Below are 20,792 nucleotides of genomic sequence, written 5' to 3' on the forward strand. Positions count from 1 at the left end.
TATTTCTTTTAATTCAAGGCATACTTTGTCCCTTACTCGGGGCTTCTCTGCTGGATCATCAACCCACTGTATCATTCTCTGTCTCACAACCCATCCATATTTTGCCCACAATCTGTGAGCAAAGCAACCACCCCATCTCCAAACTATATTGTGCTGATCTCAACATACTCTAACAGGAGTCATTTGGAAAAAAAGTGCTAGGAGAAATCCATGAATCTTCACTAAATGTAGTGGGAACACACTGATTTTTTCATGAGGTAAAAATGGATCAGAATCTCAGACAGAGCAACACTGAATTTGGCTATGCCAATACTTACTTGACTGCTCTTCTAAATTCTCTCTAGAGGTGCAATAAAAAGAAAGAGTTAGAAAAAGCATTCAGCAGAACTAATCTTATTCATAAACAAAGCTTATCTGTACCATCAGGCATCTTGTAAAGCAGGAGATACAGTACAAAGTGCCATTAACTTTATGTTAGAGTAACTTTCCAACAGACATTTTTAAACACACTATGTATCTGTGTAGGCATCTGGAAGCATATGAGTTTTTAACTCGCCTAACGAACATCTATTTTATAAGCACAATCTATAATAACCTCTTTCAATAAGCTGCTCATGATATTAGAATTTGAAGATGTTCTAACGTATAAAAGACGACAGTAGAAAAATCTGTTTCTAGTTCTTGGAATGATCTCTGTATTATCTCAGTGTATAAACGGTATCCTACTATTCAACTCCTTTAATAATGATAGCACCTCACAAACTCAACAAGCTCAAACCTTATTTCTTCAACAGTAAAATAAGGAAAAAACTGACTAATTTATCTTAAATTATGGGCACAATAGCAATGAATTAATAGTAGATTTAAACTACTGTGGCTTTATAAAATTTCCTGTTTAATTGGGGACTTTTTTTTGTACAAATTTATAGTACTAGATGTCTATTACTATATGTTACTATAGTCCTTGACAATATCAACCTCAGAAATACTTATATACATTTTCTTACAGAAGTTTAAATAAAGAGTAGAACAGGAGGGTATTATAACCTAATACCCAATCTGAAGAGAAAAAAAAAAAAAAAAAAAAAGGAAACAAACCAGAAACAGTTCACATGCATATATACATGTCTAGTTTCACGATTTTTGTCATCATTGTGATGCCAGCTTTTTTTTCTAAGGGGAAAATACCCACAGTATTTCCTTTCTGATTGACAGTGTACAAACCAGATACATTTCTTCTTACTTGCTTCCTGTGATATACTCCACTGCACTTGTCGTCTTTAATCCTTTGGAGGTGTTCTGTTAAGCAAAAAAGTATTTTTGGTTTAGTTACACACAAAAATCTGAAAGCATTAATCACACTTTCACAAACTGTTTGCTGTCTTAAATGATTACCAGAGAGCATTTATTTAAGAAGTCCGGTACAATTAGTATAGGCACTTTCAGAGATTACTGCTCCCTTCTGCTCTCTTCACTCTTCAACCACAAATGACCTGTTTCCCCAGCAGAGGAAGCCAAAGCAAAAGCATGAGGCCCCTCAGCTGGTGAAGTTCAGACACTGACCCATTCACTTGGAGCCTTGATGAATGTAATAAGCTGTTCAGGGCAGACACTGATTTATTTTGTGAGCCTCCCTGCATTAAGTGTTCAGTTTTACAGCACCACAGATGCTCACCTCTCTCTTGTGACGACCTTGCTCCATAGCCTACAACCCATCAACAAATCCTCTTGCACAGGACTTAGGTTTGGTGGGTTGCTTAGATTTAAGATGGTGATTCTCACTGTTTCTGAAGGTACTTTGGGCCTTTGTTTACAGAATCACAGAATCATAGTAGCATTCAGGTTGGAAAAGACCTCCAAGATCATCTAGTGCAACCCTTAACCTAGTACTAAAGTCTACCACAAAACTATGCTGCTAAGTTCTACATCTAAGTGTTTCTTGACGACCTCCAGGGATGGTGACTCAACCACTTCCCTGTTCCAGTGCCACACAACCCTTTCAGTAAAGAAATTTCTCTTAATACCCAACTAAACCACCCCTGGTACAACTTGAGACCATTTCCCCTCATCACTTGGTGCTTGAGAGAAGAGCCCCATCTCCCCCTTGCTACAACCTCCTTTAAGGTAAAGCAGAATAAGGTCAACCCCGAGCCTTCTTTTCTCCAAACTAATCAACCCGGGTTCCCCCAGCCACTCCTCATAAGACTTGTTTTCTAGAGCCTTCACCAGCTTCATTGCCTTTCTTTGGGCACAATGTGTTTATGTCCTTATACCTTTTTCCCTCTGCATCTATCACCTTCCTCAACAATTTTCCCTTCCTGCCCTAAGACACTCTCAATCCCCTCTTCCAAGCCTATGCCTCATGGGCTTTCCTCACTTTTCACCTAACAATTACTGTTCCATTGGGTCCATTAATTTCTCCTATGAAGAACCAGCTCATAACCATAACCCCATCATTTCCATAGCTACTCCTCTCTCTCTCTCTGTTTATCTCTCAGGGCTAATATCCATTGCTGATGCTGTGGTTTCATAGATAATCCCACCTGATTTCTGCGCAGCTGAGGCACTTGCAGCCACACAGGGCACTAGAGGAAGTGCTCCTTTACAAAGAGTCTGACTTTTCACTGATGGAATGGATCCACATGACAAGAGCATCTGACTGTGGCACAGCAGCATGCAATTAGACTCCAATTAGAAATCTGAGGGTCTATTTGTGCTTAAGTGGTAGGCTGGGATGGGGTCCCAGACAAGGCTGTCCCTGCTGGACACTTTGAAACCTCCTAAAGTGAAATACACAGCTTAAGTGCATACATGGTCCCAGTTCCAATTATGATCCTCCAAAGAGGCAATGTGTTAGGTAATGCCATACAGTGTGCAGAACTTCCAACATGAATGAATTGCAACCGTACTGTTAAAACTGTGACACAGTGGTGCTAATTTTTGCAATTGTATCCCAAATTGTGGGCTATGTGATGTTCTCTTGAAGTCCCAGAGCTGACTTTAAGAAACACAACAGAGGAAGAAAGAATGTAGATTTCAGCTTGTAGAGAAAAATATCAAAATGTGACCCTAATGGACAGTAAAGACACCCTTTCACTATAGAAACAAATCCTCATAATTAAACTAATGTCATGATCAAAGAGTGCAGGCTTCTACTTTAAAACACTTAGAGATAGCACAAGCAAAATTTCCTCCTCTTTTTTTTTTTTTTCTTTACAGAGATCAACAGCTGTTTTCAGTTTGAACCATCCATTTTTGGATCAAGGAGAAAAAATGGCATAGTGTTTCCATCCTTTTAAAGTTACAGTATCTGAACTGAGTATAAAATGATGGTCTTGTCATTAAATTAAAGGGCATAGTTCACAGAAAATAAAAATCTCTCTTTTACAGCTGCACACACAATTCTCCCTAATTCTAAACAAACTAAGTCTCTAGGATCTTCAGTGACAAATATTAAAACTATAATTACCTCAACAGTGATTGTTTCCACTTGAACATTTGGAGGAATAGCCAGACTAGGTTGGAAGTGCTTTGCTATTGCGACCAGAAGATGCAGGGTGCTCAGTAAGTCCTTTGTTAAGATAGCTATTCCATGTAAAGAAAATAAACAACATTTAGTGTGCAAAACAACTAAACCTCATCATAATATCCTAAATAATATCCCTGTGCAGAGCATCCCACAGTCATCAAGGGCTATAGCACAGGCAGGACACTGAGTTGGAGTTTATATCATGACGATTCAGCAATAACACAAATTAAAAGTCCTTTCTGTGAGACATACACAAGGATGTTGAGGGCTGTTAAGCCACAATCTCAGAGGATGGAGTTGCACCCAGTCAGCATCAGATATTCCTGTCTCACTTGTGATTCAAATAGTAATTGCAAACAGATCATTAAATTACTGGTCTGGCACCCCTTTGCCTCACAGCAGTCTTATAACCAGGGAAGCCCTGGGGTGAATAATTTTGTCCCATTTCACTTCGGAACCTACATTCCACACTCCATTTCAGCTGACTTTCATCCAGTTGCAAACACTTATCCATAGCTTCCAGAATCACGGAGAGTTTCTGCCGCTGTTTTTTTTCTGTTAATGCAATCTTGTCAACATCCAGCTTGAGAGATCCTAGTTTTTCTTTGACAGAGAGCCCATATCAATAAGGTTGCATTTAACACCACCAAAGAGGGAAAAAAAAAAATAAGAAAAAAAAATAATATATATATATATATATATATATATATGAAGTCATAATAAAGCACACAAAGTCTTGTATTAAATACCAGTACCATTTAATAGCTTCCATGGCACAGACCCATGACCCACAGGCATATGCCTTGTTAAACTCCTGAACTCTCTGAAAGCCTCAGTAAAATCAGTGAAGCTCTACTCACGGGGAAGTACTCAGCCCATTCCTTACAGCAGCATCCCCCATCCACACAATGCACTCCACATTGCTCCATTTCCTAGTGGAAGCTACAGGAATCTGACAAGTGAATCCTTCCTGGGGATACTGCACAAAGGCCATACCAACTCACATATATAGAAGAAATCCAGCTCAGGCAAGAAAACTGTGAAAATAAGCCAATCCAATTCACACTGCTCTCTTCAGCCTTGGGAAAAAGGAGATATGACTTGAAAGGCATCCCCAAAGAGAGTGAAAGGAGAAAGAAAAATAAAGCAGAAACAGGAGAGACAGAGAAACAGAAATGGTTCAAGAGGCCGTTCCAAGAGGGCACATATAAAAAGCACATATAAAAGCACGTTGTAGTATACACACAGAGCCTCTTAGATTTTCACCAGTTCCAGCTCAGTGTATTAGACCTGGAAACTTTTACTTCCTTCTTTTTATTTTTTTTCCTTTTTATTTTTTTTTCCAAGCTGGAAAACATGAATTATAGTGTTGATCCCCTGATCCCATCCAATGCTTCTGGCAGCATCACAAGTCACCTTCAGAAGGACTGTAATTTCACACTTCCAACTTTTTTATGATATTAACTAGCAGACAAAAAGACTTTCTGAGAAGAAAAATAATTGTATAAAACAATAGTGGATCATCAGGCATTTGTTCAGAATTACCATTATCACAATGTTCATAGCTTTTTCCATTCAAGAGGATGTTTATTCTTTCTTCAAAAAGTTCCTCCAAGATTTATTTGCAAGCTCAAGTCAAAGAGGCAGCTTACCCAAGAGATGATGAAGTACCAGTCCATCGTACAGATCTTCTTCCAGACTTTTAACTACTATGTGCTCCTGTTTCAGAGTTGTGTTAATCCAGTCAATCAATAACTGTGGAGGAAAACAAAGCAGCTGAGAATTAGACTCTTGTTGTTTGGACAACTCCTCAGTGCTATGCTGTGTTTCACCTCTTTCTTTCATCCCTTATCTCACATCTCATTTTGCCTTCAACCTCTACTTCCTTTGTGCTTCTTGGTTCTTTTATAAAGAAAAGGAAAGTTAAGTGGCAGTTAGTTCTCCCTAGTAACACAAGGCTCGCTGGCCAATTTGAGGCAAATTTTTAAGCGTGGTATACACCTCAAGTTATATTCCTATGAATTTTGTAGAAATAAATATACAGATAGAGAAGCAGACCCTATTCCCAATTCTATTAGGGAAAAGGCTTCAGGGAAGGAGGATTTGGGGGAAAGGTAAGGGGAAAGGGAAGAGGATTTGCTGAAGCAGAACTGAAAAGCAGCAGCACCAGCTGGCTGTAAATAAGAACTACTTTCAAAGGGATGGATATTGCTCATACTGATATTGTTATCACTGTAAATGAATATTTGGAGTTTGTTGTATGGACAACACCCTCCTCACTTGATGTAAACAGAAGACAATTCATAGCAAACCCCTGTAAGTTAGCCAACAGTAACAAAAATATAAGAAATTGTTTGTAAAAATAAAATATAAATCTCTGAGATGCTTGAAACTGCTTGAGGAGAAAAAAAAAAAAAAAAAAAAGCCTAGCTCAGGCACTTCCCTGAACTGAGGATCTGACAAAGCATGTGTAGCATACTTCCTCAACTAATAAGTATACACCGTCTTCTAAAGCAGAAAGCTGTGCTCCTCAGCTTGCAGGTTAAGATCTGGTGATGCTGTAGATGTGCAAGGGATAAACCTGTACCCCAGGTGTCACAGTACAGGCAGGTGGAAGTCAGAAAAGCAGAAAGTACTGCTAGACATGGATATCTGAGATTCCTTGTTGCTACCTCAGCTCTTCACAGCCATGGCCACAGCCTACAGCTCAGACAATTCTTTCAAGCCCAGTTATTGGGGCTCTACTCAGCTGTAGAGCAGAGTTGTGTCTAAAATGAGTAAATCAGAAAAGGAATATTTAAAGACATTTGCTACTGGCTTCTAAATGTAACCATATTCTCTTTTACATGCTGGTCAATATTTATAGTCACTACAGCAAGCCATTTCACATTTCCTAGTTCCCAAAAACCTTTCAAAACAAAAATGCAATGCAAAACGGTTATTTTCCCAAATGAGTTTCTTTGCTTCCCTTTTTCTTCCCTCAAAGGTAAGTAACTCCATGTCCCCCCACACTCCAACCTCTTCTCTGAAGGAGCCACAAACTCTTCAGATCAAGAAGGCTAGTGGTGGCACTGGTGGGCACCCATAGGATTCCCTCCTTTGGGTCCCAATTTCTACCTCCCCATCTTCCATAGAGAGGAAATTAGACAATGAAAAACAGTCTTTCAGGAGTCTCTAAGAGAAAATGGATTAAGCACTGAAGCTAACAGAAATCTTCATATAGCATGGAAATCTCTTCATTTTTGTCAGTCTGAAAAGAACAAATTCAGTGACGACGTAGACAACATAATTGCATTTTGCAGCACTACCTTTCAGATGTTCTCCTAAATATAAAAACATTGTGAAAGCCTGACACAAAAATTAAATCTTTTTGATCAAATGTGCATGAATGTTTAAGAAAATGTAATATAGAAGCACACATATTTATGGATTTATGAATGCCATATAACACACACATCAACACAAAGCTTAAGCTTGTTTTTGCAACATTAATAACATTTTAGGATCTCCATAATGCAAGAAGTGCCAGTTTCAAAAGAGACATGCCACTTTTCTTCCAGGAAATTTCAGTATGCTAGCCTTCCCCCGGGCTATGGCATTAGAAAAACGCAGTGATTGAATGCACGGGGGAATTTTCAAAATTGCTCAGAAATAAAGCACTTTCCTGTGAAATAGGATTCCTTCACAGCTACCTCAAGAAGACAATGAACTGCACAGCTGCTTGAAGGCTTTACTCCTGAATTCCAGTGGTGACTTGCATACCCTCACCCCTTCTTACTCTGCTGTCTTATCCCCTTCAGGCTGCACCACAGCTTGCCCCAAGCTGGTGGTCACTGGTAGCCAGCAGACAGGAGGCAGAGGACAAAAGAGAAGACTGCTGCCAATCAGCACTGCAATCCCACAGCCTGTTATCATGGGATCAGGAAAGCCAACCTGAATGTTTTCAAACATCTCCCATTAGTCACAGCAAGTGCTGACATGGATTTGCTTTCAAATCCATCTGTCTCAGTTGGATTCCTGTTGCCATTACGCTACTGATACAGTGAAGTCACAACCAGGTACTTCAGGTGCAACTCATCCATATGTCCCAGGTTACAAGAGAGATTATGCAAAGAACTCAGATTTTAAACCTACCCTCCATTTCACACACAGCAGTGACCACTCTGGTGCACTATCAGCACTCAAAAGCTTGGAGTTGCACTTGGCAAAAGCCCTGGCTCCCTTTTGCACAGATCAAGTGCCAGCACCAGGACATGTCCACGTCCTGAGAGTGGGTGGGACGGGGGCCAAGGAGCCAGGTAATTTACATGGCTGAACAACCATGCAGTAGGTGATAGCAACACAAAGTGAGGGTTAAGTGCTATAGCAAAAGAAACGGTACCAGTTTTAACTCCTCCAATTTCGGATTGTTGCTTGCAGTGGGTTTTATGAGTTTCTTCTTCTCTCCTATGAAAGGAAGTAAACAAGATCCATTAAAATTATCAGACATGACTCAAGTTTTCTGTAAAATCTGCTGTTGGTTTTACATTATCCAGTATCACTAACTGACATACGTAGAAACTGTCATTTTTTTTTATTTTAACTGATTCTCTGTGAGGAAGAAAATGGCTAAGCAGACTATTATGACTGCTGTCAGAAATTATGTTTCAATTTAATTCAAATCAATAAAATCTACAGGGACAATTCTGGAAACAAATTAAAAAAAAATAAACCTTGGGCATGTATAAAATTTAAATCTCAGTTAAAGGATCAGCTAGAAGTTGTGAGTTGTGTCATTTCTTAATGACCTGCCTCGAGAGAGTAGAGAGTGAGAGGCTAAATTAACCACACACACAGAGTTTACTTGTTGCTGATAAAGCCATGGGAATGCTGCTGAAAAATAAACAATTCATTTGTACTGCAAGTTTTCTGCTTAGCAATTCAGGTCATTCCTTGGACCTTTTTCTGTCCTGGCTCACAAAGTATGTACCTGGAGTGAAGACATTCTCAACAAGGAACTGATTAAGGGCAGCAGGCTGTGTAAACACATTTAAGATGTCTGGATCCATTGTATATTTTTCACTCCTGGTAAACTGGTAAAAGATAAAGAGAAAAGGAAACATGAGTAAAGAATACATGAAAAGATCAAAGTGAGTGCTAGGAAGAAAACAAACTGAAGGGCTGTGGTTTTTTTTAAGTTACTATTTATTTTTAGAAGTAATCCATAGGTCATCAATCTGAAAATACCTTTTATTTTTTCTGCTAATAATCAGACAATAGGAGGAAAAGAACTCTTTAGTACTAAATCTCGCCTTAATTCCAACCATTTCATTTGAATTAGATTAGTAAAATCCTATTTCAACCGAAAAGAAAAATCTGTTTTCTTGTTATCAATACACATATGCTATAAAAATGACCAATAGTTAAGAATTATTAAATCAAGAATGTGGTAGTTAAATTAGAGACAAGCTTATAAACAGTTTTTGCTACTAGACCATCTGGCATATTTGTGGAAAAAGAATGGCATACTTCTGTGTATAAAACTCCAACTTCATGTTAGAAGTACAAGCTGTTGCACAGCCTCTCCAGGATTTGTACTTCATACACAGATTGGAAAACAACTTTCCTACCCAATCCAGTTGTCCTGAAATGAAAGCAGAACAGCACTACATAACACAGAGATGAAAATTCCTCATCAACAAACCCCAAACTATGGGTGAGGTTTTCCAAGATGGCTAGGAGTAATTCAGAAGGACAGCAGAAGCCAGAGAATTGGGCTGCGGGAGCAGGGCAGAAGCCACATAACCCTCCAAATAAGTCCCATCAAACAGAAGTTCACAAATAAGAGGTTGGCAAGATTATCTCCTACTTTTCTCAGTCTCAAATCCAACCACAGTGCAAGCAATGACAAGTCTGAATTTTTAACCACATGTATAAATTTCCATGCATAAGGCTGTGCCATGCTGCCTACACAGCACAAAAGTTAGAGCCAGGCTCTACAGGCATCTTACAGAGTAAGAAATGTTCACTTGTAAGTGCTTGCTTTTGTAGTCTTCATGTTCACGTAAAGGTTATTCGTTCAAGCCTACAGGACTAAGAAAACTAGGATGCTTCAGCTTGGCAAAGTGTAAAAGTTAGGGACAGTAGTACCTGAGTAGTCTCTTTTAAAAATAGATTCAAAAAAGTGGGATGACTCTTCATTAAACCAAAGGTAGGTTAACTTCGGTGCAGAAGAAAGCAGAGTTATATACTCCAACTGTATGTATAAATGATTGCCTGCAGAGGTGTGAGGACTACAGACGGATTGTGTCTCTGAATCCCGGACTATCATGGCAGCATATGCACTAGCACAGGCCAGAGGTCTCATCCCTCCTTACAGTCCTAATGAAAACCAGAGCAGAGAGCAATACGAGCACCAAAGGCTTTTTACACTCCTCTGAACCACGCGTTCCTAGCTGCTGGTGGAAGTGGAGCTCCAAGCAGGATGGACTGCTCTCTAACCAATGCTGCTCTCTAACCAATAGTGCCACCTCCTTGTGGAAGAGAAACACTCTCTTCTTGCTGAGGTTCAGTGCTGCAGGGCCTCTGAAAGACAGAGGAGGCAGGTTTAGTTCCTTTCTAAAAGAAAGCAAGATGCCTCATGTGGCAGGGTCACACAGGAGAGAATTTCTACTGTCTACCTCAGACACCTAAATTAGGAGCTGCGTCTCTCAAGGCTCCCTATGTAGTCAGTAGCCATGGATAGGCACCTTTAAAGAGCAATCCAGAGCATTTAAATGAGGGTCTTGGCCCAGCTTGCATTTTTCAACTACTCCTTCATGCTGTTACCAGACAGTCTGAGCTGCTAAGGCAGGTGCTTGCAGTTAGACACGAGGACTACCCAGCCCTATACACACAGTAGAGCAAGAGAGTTGCTATTCACACTGCCCACAGATGGTCCCCAAAGTGGCATTTCTCTGATAGCTTCATACTCCAAAAAGCACAGTGCCACTCTGCAGGCTGAGTATTCATTAAAGGCTCCAGTCAAAGTGCATTATGAACATGTATTTTATCACAGATTTTGCAAAGTCAAGACTATTGGGACTAATGGCAAGACTAATGCAAAAGCATTTAATTGCCATATCAGTCTTGCAAAACAAACCAATATAAAACAAATACCCACCAAACCACTAGAGTAGAAGGGTCACAAGAGAATCTTTCACTATAGCGGCTGCAAAACTGAATGCTGTGTCTAGAAACATGGTTGGTAATGTAAAATAGTTAGGACAAATTGAGTCATTAAGTGCCTGAGAAGCAGCTGAACAATCTGAGACAAGACTGTCCAGCTGGAATAAACTGGGAGGGAAAAAGTAATTAATACAGAGAAACTTAAGTCCAACTTACTTTTAAATTAGGTTTCTGACACCTGTTATGTCTTGGGAAGTCATGCTGATAAGCCTTATGTAATAGTCCATGTAAACCACAGCTTATACCAACTCAGCTTTGCTGCAATACTAAGCTTGTGTCTCTCTTACACTTTCTTTGAATATTTACACATAAAAATAATGCATACTGCCTGCCACATCCTTGGTCTCTTTGGGCTAAGGAACCCAAACATCAGAAAGCTAGTCTTTTAACATTTGCAAACCTGTAGAAAATGGTCTGAAATTGAGAATTTGCAGCAACAAAAGCTAACGTACTCCAGGGCCTCAGTCCCATGTGTCCTACTTGGTCAGAATAGTCAAATGGCCATACTGAGGGAGACAAAATATCTCATACCCAGACCCTTACAGCACCCAAAGTCAGATGCTTAGGAAAAAACAAACAAACAAACAAACAAAAAAAAACAACAACACAAAGTGTGATAAATTAGTAGGGGTTTGTTCATTGTCCTTGAGAATTTAAAGAATCTACTGAGGAGATAAGGTTTCACAACTCACGGCATTGTAACATGGGGACAAATGGGGAAGGGGGGTTGGGTAAACATCCTTGTTAAAACAAGGATTTTGTAAGATACCACCCACCCACCGCAAGACATCCTGTTTTGCCCCCACCTGAACACAAGCACAGCGCATGATCACCGGAGGAAGAATAACGACCCCCAACAACAGACTGCGCAGCCTCAGAACAAGTCTCGACAAGTCGACAGGTCAAGTCTCGACAAGCCAGAACTTGAATGCTATAAAACAGCGACACTGGAAAGGGGAAGTTGCGTGCTGTGGTGGAGCGGAGACTCCCCAGCCGCACAGCGCTGTTTTGCTTGTGTCTGCTTACTTGATTAATAAAATAATTTCAATAGACCAGAAAACTGTGTGGTCTAACTTATAACAATTTGGTGCCGTGACTCGGATAAAGGCATCAGACTGAGGCGCATTTCAGGGGAGGCACCCCGCCGAGTTCGGCGGCCTCTGAGAACGCAGGCCTCACTCGGGACCTTTTACCGACGAACCCTAAATTGGATACAAGCAAATAAAACCGGTAAACCTCAGGCAACCTTTGTGCACGAAAACCGAACGAAGACTCAGAGGAGGAGTGAGTAAAAAAACGATAGGCCGGTGTTCCGTTCGGTTGGGGTTAGGTTTCCCGGAGTGTGACAACTGAGACGTCCAATTGCGGACGAAGCGAGAGCGGACCCCCCGGTAGTGTGGTTCCCACATCCCGCGAGGGACTGGGCCACGAAAAGGGGGAGTGTGTGTGTGTGTGTGTGTGAGGGCACTCTGGAAGATGGGCCAGAAAAAGAGTAAGCTTTCTGGTTCCATGGGTGGGGGAAATAGTGGTAAGGATATGTCCTCCATTCCCCCCGATAGTCCTCTAGGAATAATGATTAAAAATTGGAATGATTCCCCTTTTAGGCGGGGAAGGAATAAAGTAAAAATGATACATTATTGTGTTGAAGTTTGGGATGGTAAACAGATTCGAGGAGACCACCTTTACTGGCCTGTATTTGGGTCTTTTGAAGATTGGGTTTGTCAGGCCTAAATATTTATGTAAACTCAAAGGAACCCTTTAGTCTGGAAGAAAGTGAGTATGCGCACCTCTGGATAAATTCAGATATGAGGACGCATCTACATCTCTAAAAGAAAAAGGAGGGCAGGATAAAAAGAGAAAGGACTTAGAAGTCCTAACACCGCCCCCACCCTATATTCCACCGCCCGCACTAGCAGCTCCCGTCCTTAACGGACTCCCCAAATTAGCTAATCCAGGAGAATCGGAATCGGATCATGAAACATAGGGGCCGGTAACCAGAAGCAGGGCAAGAAATCAGAAATCTGCTTTAAGGGAGGGATTATATCCCCACGAGAAATAGTGATGGGGGGACCCCAGCCAGGAATGGAATATGTGGCCATCCCCATTAACTCTGGGGATGTCTGAGATTTTAAGAAAAGGACAGGAGGAGGGTAAGCGAGCTTTAATGGCAACTGGCATGTTTGCAGCTGCTGAGGAATAATTCTAACTGGAATAATAGCTGTACATTGTGTATTGTATATATAAAAGCCCGGGCATTTTTGTTAAAGTACACTTTTATACATATGTTAATATGTAAATATGTAAATATAAGGACTGCCATTGAGGTGTATGTCTAAAGGAACAAAATTTGCCCAGGCATATTATCGGCTCATCAGGTTTAAATGTCCTCAGTGTAATTGTCAAGAGGCAGTTAATTTACAGTGGTCTGATTTTACTTGTGTATCTATATATTGTGGATTTTGGAGGGATTGGGATTGACTAGTAAAGAGCTTCTAGGAAAACAGTGGAACATTGACCACTGTAGATTACAATAGGAAAAGTTCAAAGCAAAGAAATCCCGAGGAAAAGCCCTCTGGGATGTATACTAACACATTGGAGGGATATAGTGGGGTGAGAGGGTACAGAAAGTAAAAGAACTCTTATCAAATATTGTAATCAATGGTGGCCACTTTATAAACTAGAGGATGGATCAGAGTGGCCCCTAAATGGAACTATTAATTATAACACCATATTACAGTCAATGTTGTTTTTGTGGAAAGAAGAAAAATGGGATGAAATATGGTATATTGATTGATATGTTGTTTCAGTATCTTGGAGGGAAAAGGTATGGAATTAAGTTGGACTCTGACTGAGCCTTTGGTGCTGGTATTAGAAAAGTACAGGCTGGAGAAAGATAAAAGAAGTGTTAAAAGGGTTGTTGAAGGTGTTAAAGGTGTGGTATGCAGTATTTAACAGAGCTGTTTGAAATTGAATGAGCAGGGAAAGGTGATGTAGGCATTCTAGAAGTTTTGGCATATTTGCATATTTGCTGTGGTGTTTGTTCAGTTTCCCAAGCATCGGGGAGGGGGGAACAGCCTGCTCCACCAGGGGCCTCTCCAGTGGCCGCAGGGGGGCTTCGGCTCCAGCGCCTGGAGCGCCTCCTCCCCCTCCTTCTGCACTGACTTAAGTGTCTGCGGGAGGGTTTCTCGCTCTCCCAACTGCTGTTGAGTAGCAGGTTTTTGTTTGTTTCTTTGTTTGTTTTTGTGGATGTGCTCTCACAGAGGCACGGACTGTGTTGCTTATGGCTTGGCTCTGGGCAGCAGTGGGCCCCTTTGGGGCCAGATGAAATTGTCCCTTATCACGGGGAGGTTTCTGGATTTTTCTCACGGGGGCTGCCACTGCAGTTTCCCACCCCTACACCCCTCACACCCCTCCCCCCCCGGAACCTTGCCATCAAACCCAATACACTGGAGCAGCTAAGTGATTACTGACTTGGAAAGTATCAGGGATTAAATTAACTAATGTGATGGGGGTAGAAGGGTCTGGGATAACAGTGCCACTTTTGGGGGATACTAAGCTGAGACCAGGGGATAAAATGATCACTGGACAATTATTGTATGTATCCAAGGCAGGGACTAACTTGATGGGAAGGGATTTGATGATTAAATTGGGCATTCAATTAGTAAATTGTTAGACTGGAATAACAGTGTTATTAATGGAGTGCTCTCTGGCCCTGAGAGCAAACATACATGGATATTCACCTCTGACTGGAAAGACCCTGAAATGGGGGCGGAAGCAACAATATAGGTGGACAATTTTACCTCAGGGGTTTACAGGGCCACCTATCTATTTGGGTAAATTCTAAAAAAAGATTTTGGAGCAATTACAACCTCCCAAGGAGGTATTAATGTTACAAATATGTGGATCATTTTAAGGAAAATCGATACTCCCTGATGGGAGAGAAATGCTGAATAAAGTGATAATGAGGCAAATATTAACTGTTTTACATCAGAAGAGTCATTGGGAGGTGCAAGCAATGTGTGATGTTGTCCTAAGAAAGCATGTCTGTGTAGGAATATATACTTTAGGGAAACACACATGCAGAGGATGTACTATATGTCAAAAGGTAAATAAAAAGGTCTTCTTAAACCCATCTAGAGGGGGACAGGAGCCAGGGCTTTGACCTTTCCAAAGTATACAGGTAGACTTTACTGAGTTACTTGGTTGTCCTAATTGACCACGTGACTGAATGGGTGTAAAGCTTTACTGCAAGGATTAAAGCAGGCCTAAGAGATTGAGTGGGATTTTCACAGCCCCTGGCACCCCTCCTCTTCTGGAAAGGTAGAGTGAATGAATGGTGAAATTAAGAAACAACTAACAAAACTTATGCTGGAAACTAAGTCTTCTTGGGTAAAATGTTTACCCCTTGCACTGTTAAACATATGGACACAGCCCAGAACTGATGTAGGAATTTCTCCTTTTGAAATGCTATATGGTATGCCCTATGACTTGGAATTGCCACTTGATCACCCTCAATTCTAATTAAGACTTGGAAAGAGACTTTTTTAACACCACGATGGGGAAGGCCCCTATGTTGTTTTGCTTACTACAGAAACAGTCGTCCGGACTGCGGAGAAAGGATGGACACATGCCATCCGTGTTAAAGGACCCATCTGTGACAAGAAGTGGGAGATCGCTCCAGGAAACAAAGACCTGAAGCTCACATTGCGATGAACTCGATAGGTACCGTGGGTTAAGGTAGAGGCTCTCCCCTGAATAACACTACTGCTGCCGAGAAGAACTAAAACCTCGTAGTTGGCTGCAACCCAACTGACGAGTGAGGCAGAGGAGTGAATAAGTGGGGAAAGAAATGGGCCTCAGCCATTCCTATCGGTATTTGGGGGTTCTCGCAGTGATTTCATCCTGCATAGTGACTCAACACCACCCCCACCAACCTTTTAAATGGACTTTAAGTCGATTTGAAGATCAACAGGTTATTGCAACCCAGGTAACATCGGGGGGGGGGGGCAAGCTTTACTTCTACACTATGTCAGCTGATCTCGAGGCCCTGATGCTGGGAATATATGGGATTTTATTTCTGCCCAAGTTCTAACCTGGGAAAGGGGTACTGTAAATGCCTGAATGTGTATTGTTGTGCATACCGGGGATGTGAAACCATTGCTACAGACTGGACACTCGGGGCTGGTCAGGATAAATTCTTACAAGTGGGATATGGGCTGCAAGGTTGTAACCGACAATTGGATCCTTGTTACAGGTGGTGAGGGCATGGTATAGGGTATACAGGAACCTTCCACGGAAATAAAGAAATTTGCAAGGTTCTATATATAAATATAACAAACTCAGACGATACTAGCTGGGTACTAGGAAAAAATGTCAGATTTTACTAACATGGAACAGATAGGGGAGGACTCATACCAATAAAGAAGGAAAAACCCGAGACTTCCAAGGTAGTCGGGCCTAATAAAGAATTATTAGGGGAAGGTTTGGTTGTCCAGACTGTAAAGATACCTGGGACTGCCCAACCTACTACAGTGTTTTCTAATAAGTCGACAGAGTTATCCTTACCCACACTGCTTCCAAGCATTGTGAAAAAAAAAAAAAAAGAAAGGGGTTGTACCCGAGAGTAGTATGTGGAAAGTTATAAATGCTAGTTTCCAGGTACTAAATCAAACTAATCCTGAGATAACTGAAGGGTGCTGGCTATGTGTAAGTGTTAAGCCCCCATATTATTAAGCTATAGGAGATATGGGGAGGTCTGAATATTCAAACGAGTCAAATCCTTCCAAGTGCAGTTGGGGTCAGGAAATTGGGATAACTTTGACTCAAGTTATGGGAAAAGGTAGATGTATCGGCACAGTTCCAAGAGATAAAAATGATCTGTGCCATGCCACTGAAAAAAAAAAAAAAAGTACCAAACACACAAATGGTTAATTCCTGCAAGTAACACTAGGTGGGTATGTTCATTGTTGAGAGTCACTCCTTGCCTATCTTTAAAATTGTTTAACACATCTCATGATTTTTGTGTACAGGTGGTCATTATACCAAGGATTCCATAACACACTGAAGAGTATATGTAGACCCATCACACAGTGGCTGAATACCATCTGGTAAAGATCATACTGGGGTGGTAAGAGATACAATGACTAAATTGCGGGAAGGATTAGAAAAACGCAAAAGGGAAAATGAGGCTCGTCAGAATTGGTATGAATCCTGGTTTAATTACTCACCTTAGCTTACTACACTGCTAACAACAATAGCGGGGCCCTTGTTGTTACTTATATTAACACTGACTTTTGGACCATGTATATTCAATCGAGTAATCGCAATTGTGAAAAGACAATTGGAAGCTGCTCATCTTATGCTTGTGCATGCTAGTATGAATCTCTTGAGCAGGAGGAGGACGATGCAGAAACTTTGATGCTCAGCAAGAAAATATTGCAAAAATTCAATGAACAAAATATGTTAGAAAAAGAAAAAGGAGGGATTGTGATAAATTAGTAGGGGTTTGTTCATTGTCCTTGAGAATTTAAAGAATCTACTGAGGAGATAAGATTTCACAACTCACTGTAACATGGGGACAAATGGGGAAGGGGCGTTGGGTAAACATCCTTGTTAAAACAAGGATTTTGTAAGATACCACCCACCCACCGCAAGACATCCTGTTTTGCCCCCACCTGAACACAAGCACAGCGCATGATCACCGGAGGAAGAATAACGACCCCCAACAACAGACTGCGCAGCCTCAGAACAAGTCTCGACAAGTCGACAGGTCAAGTCTCGACAAGCCAGAACTTGAATGCTATAAAACAGCGACACTGGAAAGGGGAAGTCGCGTGCTGTGGTGGAGCAGAGACTCCCCAGCCGCCCAGCGCTGTTTTGCTTGTGTCTGCTTACTTGATTAATAAAATAATTTCAATAGACCAGAAAATTGTGTGGTCTAACTTATAACACAGAGCATACACAAGATACTTCCCTAAAACACTCTCATGAGTTTCAACAGCCTGCAGTTCAGCCTTCCTAAAGCAGAAGTGGGGTCCTAGCAGATGCTGCCAATAAGTTTACTTTGCACAAACTTCCCAGCCAGCCCTTGAAGGCGTTTATCTCTCACCATTGCAAGGAGTTGGAGCATGGCTTCACATGGCATGGGGAACCACCCCCTCCTGCTCACTCTGAATGAGGGCTAGCTCCCCCTGAAACTTCCCCCTATGCATGTGAAAAGGAGACCCATTGATTCACCTTCTTCGCATCACTGTTACTGTACTACTACCCTACACCCTCAACAGTCATCCCTTTCCAAAGCTGAGGAAGAAACACAGCCTATGTCTTAGTCATCCTTTGCAGTCTGACCCGTTGGTCATCCCACGTGCCCTTTTCTGAACCCTTTCCAGTGCTACCACACGCTTTTTGTACTGCTGGGAAGGAGAACCGTGCAGATTTAGGAAGATGCTCTGTAATGTTCACTGCACTATTCTGCACTCCTTTCCTCCCAATTCGTTATGTCATTTGCTGTTTTGATCGCTGCTGAGCTGACACTTTAATGGAAGTCTCCATTATATCCCCAAGATCTTATTCCTAAATAGCAACACTACACTCTGAGCTTATAGTTTGTCTGTAGAGCTTGTATTGTTCCTTTCCCCCTCCTCACATTTATCCACACTGATTTTCAACAGCCATTTCAGGGCCTGAGAACTGCAGCTCCTTAGCATTTAATAGACTCATTACTTATTCCTAATAATTAGTGTTCTCAAGCAGTCCCTCATGTGGCAAGACTCATTGCTGTGAGGCTTGATCCAAGGCAGTAATCTTTCAAAAGATAACCTGCTGCAGAAAGAGCATGAAATTGAACATGACGGGGTTTGGACTCCTCCCTGAATTTAGCTGCTTAATGAGAAATAGGAAGGGATGGGAGATTTGGTTCTTAACTACAAGCCTCTGTTCGCTGCAACTAACCTTTGCAGATCATCACTTAAATTCACTGTCCATGCCTGTTACTGATGTGCTATTTTCTCCAGCCTCCTGCATGAATTATTTACGGCTACTTGTGTCAAGAGTTGGACTTGATGATCCTTAAGGGTCCCTTCCAACTCAGGATATTCTATGATTCTACTTGGAGAAGTGATCATTGTAGTAGACAACTGCTTGAATATTGATTGTAGTGGCATTTCACAATGGAATTTTAAAGTAACATTCAGCTTTAACTATTCAAATTAAATTATTATTTAATTATTTAATTGTTTAATTGTTCAAATGAAATGGCTTAATTTGGTCCTTCATTGTCTTTTACTCAAACATCACAGGTACACATGCTTGTCCATTTTAAAGGCAACAGGTGTTGTCTTTCTCCTGTGCCACCTGCTGAGGTACAAACAAGTGAGTTTTATTTAGCCAAGAACTAGGCTATTGCATAATGTTGCAATGCAACAATGACAGATAAAACAATTAATTCTCTAAGTGGGCCAGATCAATTCACTTCTCCTTGAGCCTTCACACAGTCCGGCTCCCAGATACCCCTTACATATGATATAAAGCATTAACAAGTGAACAGCAGACTCTGACATCCAAACTGACCATCGAATATATGCAAGACACTTAGTGACGTTACCAAGTTGTTTCAACTGTTGAATTTCCTGTTTGAAAAACACGAAAGCCCTACTCTGCATTAGCACAAACACATTTCCTAGGAACAGTTTTCTAAGTAGATCAGACAAAACAGGGAATAAAAAACAATTCTGAATGCCAATGATAATATTTCTGCCTTCAGAAAACCTGAATTAAAAAAAAAAAAAAAAAAGAAAGAAAAAAAAGAAAAAAAAGGAGAACATGCATTGTCCATCCAGTTTAAAACTTACTTTTACTTCCTCATTCAGTACCAGACTATTCAAGAGCTATTTTTGCTCACTAGCATCAGAAGAGACATTGTCTCAGCAAGAACAATCCACATGGATGCAGGAAGTTTTACAGATTAAAAAAAAAATAAACAAAACCACACCCACAAGAGTCCCTTGCCCAGACTTACTATTCTCTCCTTCAGTAATTTTCTGGCAGTTCTTTGCAGATCTTCTCAAAGGAAGTGGGATGCAATTTGCCAGGAGCTGAGGCTGCCCCTGAGGCTCGGCTCTGTGCTGAAGCTGCAGCTCCTGTGCAAGGCAGCAGGAAGCACATACACTGTGCGCAAGGGAAGTTGCACCGCGCAATACTGACTGCGCTCAAAAATGAAACCAGATTTGCATCCGGAACTTCGTTGTCTGTGTGCTTGGTCCCTGCTGGAGACTGGAATAAACAGAAATACAAATGCAGGAAACATGCATCCCTGCAACTCCTGAGATACTGTCATTCTTCCACAGTACCACACTGTTTACTAGTCTGCCTCTTGGGGGTGACTCACAGAGCAAATTTTCTTTGCATTTAATAATTGAACAACCAACAGCAGATAAAATCATCATGCTACATTACACCTTTAACTCTTGGTCCTTGGAGCACTTTCTAACGCAGATTGTCATTTTTCTTCCTACCTGGCAGAGGGAGCCCAGGCAGAAGGAAATGAACTCATTTGTCCTTGATCAGCTAGTTAGCCACACCAGGGTCCAAAATACTCATCTGCTTCAACAGTTACCTTTACTAGGTAGTGCAGATGCTCTGCACTCCCTGTTTTATCACAGATTAAAGAGGGAAAGCTCCCCACAGCCATCACTTTCCCTGGACATCTCCTTCGGGTATCATTTACAGTTGTTAACTCTTTCGGAAAGAAAACACGATTCTGCAGTCCTCCATGAAATCCCAGAATGAAACAGACAATCACACTAAGCTGGTCTGGTTTAATGCTATTAAGAAACTGACTCCTGTGTTTAGCTCCACACCATAGATGAAAACTGATAGTTCTGCATGAGCTAAATGGAATAAAGGAAAGTGGGCTGAAAACAGATTTCCAGCTGCCATGAATTCCTAGTGACTGAGAATTTAATCCCAAATCTTTCATCTAAAGGTTGAAGTGAAAACTTAACTGTATTTTCTAAGCAGATAAGCACAACATTACAGCAAATCAGAAAAGACCTAGAGT

General features: G+C 41.2%; 1 protein-coding gene and 1 long non-coding RNA gene across 4 annotated transcripts in view; one reads left to right on the plus strand and one right to left on the minus strand.

Annotated features, from left to right (window-relative positions):
* PARVG (parvin gamma) overlaps positions 1–19,943 on the minus strand; it is a 33,232-nt gene extending 13,289 nt beyond the window's left edge. The window contains exons 1-8 of one of the 3 annotated variants that reach the window (XM_005030078.6): positions 19,752–19,943; positions 8,499–8,601; positions 7,911–7,975; positions 5,182–5,284; positions 3,992–4,132; positions 3,470–3,585; positions 1,244–1,299; positions 318–340 (exon numbers count right to left, since the gene is read on the minus strand). In XM_005030078.6, coding sequence (XP_005030135.1) covers positions 318–340; positions 1,244–1,299; positions 3,470–3,585; positions 3,992–4,132; positions 5,182–5,284; positions 7,911–7,975; positions 8,499–8,577 — 583 coding nt within the window. In that variant the 5' untranslated portion in view covers positions 8,578–8,601; positions 19,752–19,943. Of the gene's footprint in view, positions 1–317; positions 341–1,243; positions 1,300–3,469; positions 3,586–3,991; positions 4,133–5,181; positions 5,285–7,910; positions 7,976–8,498; positions 8,602–9,037; positions 9,057–11,541; positions 11,657–19,751 lie in introns of those variants that run through there. The other 2 variants (XM_038173355.2, XM_038173356.2) reach the window with 2 other exon arrangements.
* LOC113841118 (uncharacterized) lies at positions 11,878–17,663 on the plus strand. The gene is made up of 2 exons (XR_011810887.1): positions 11,878–12,019; positions 15,327–17,663. It is a non-coding gene; the product is annotated as an uncharacterized lncRNA (long non-coding RNA).
* Positions 19,944–20,792: the final 849 nt, after the last annotated feature.

The sequence above is a fragment of the Anas platyrhynchos genome, chromosome 1 (genome assembly GCF_047663525.1).
Source record: "Anas platyrhynchos isolate ZD024472 breed Pekin duck chromosome 1, IASCAAS_PekinDuck_T2T, whole genome shotgun sequence".
Taxonomy (NCBI): domain Eukaryota; kingdom Metazoa; phylum Chordata; class Aves; order Anseriformes; family Anatidae; genus Anas; species Anas platyrhynchos.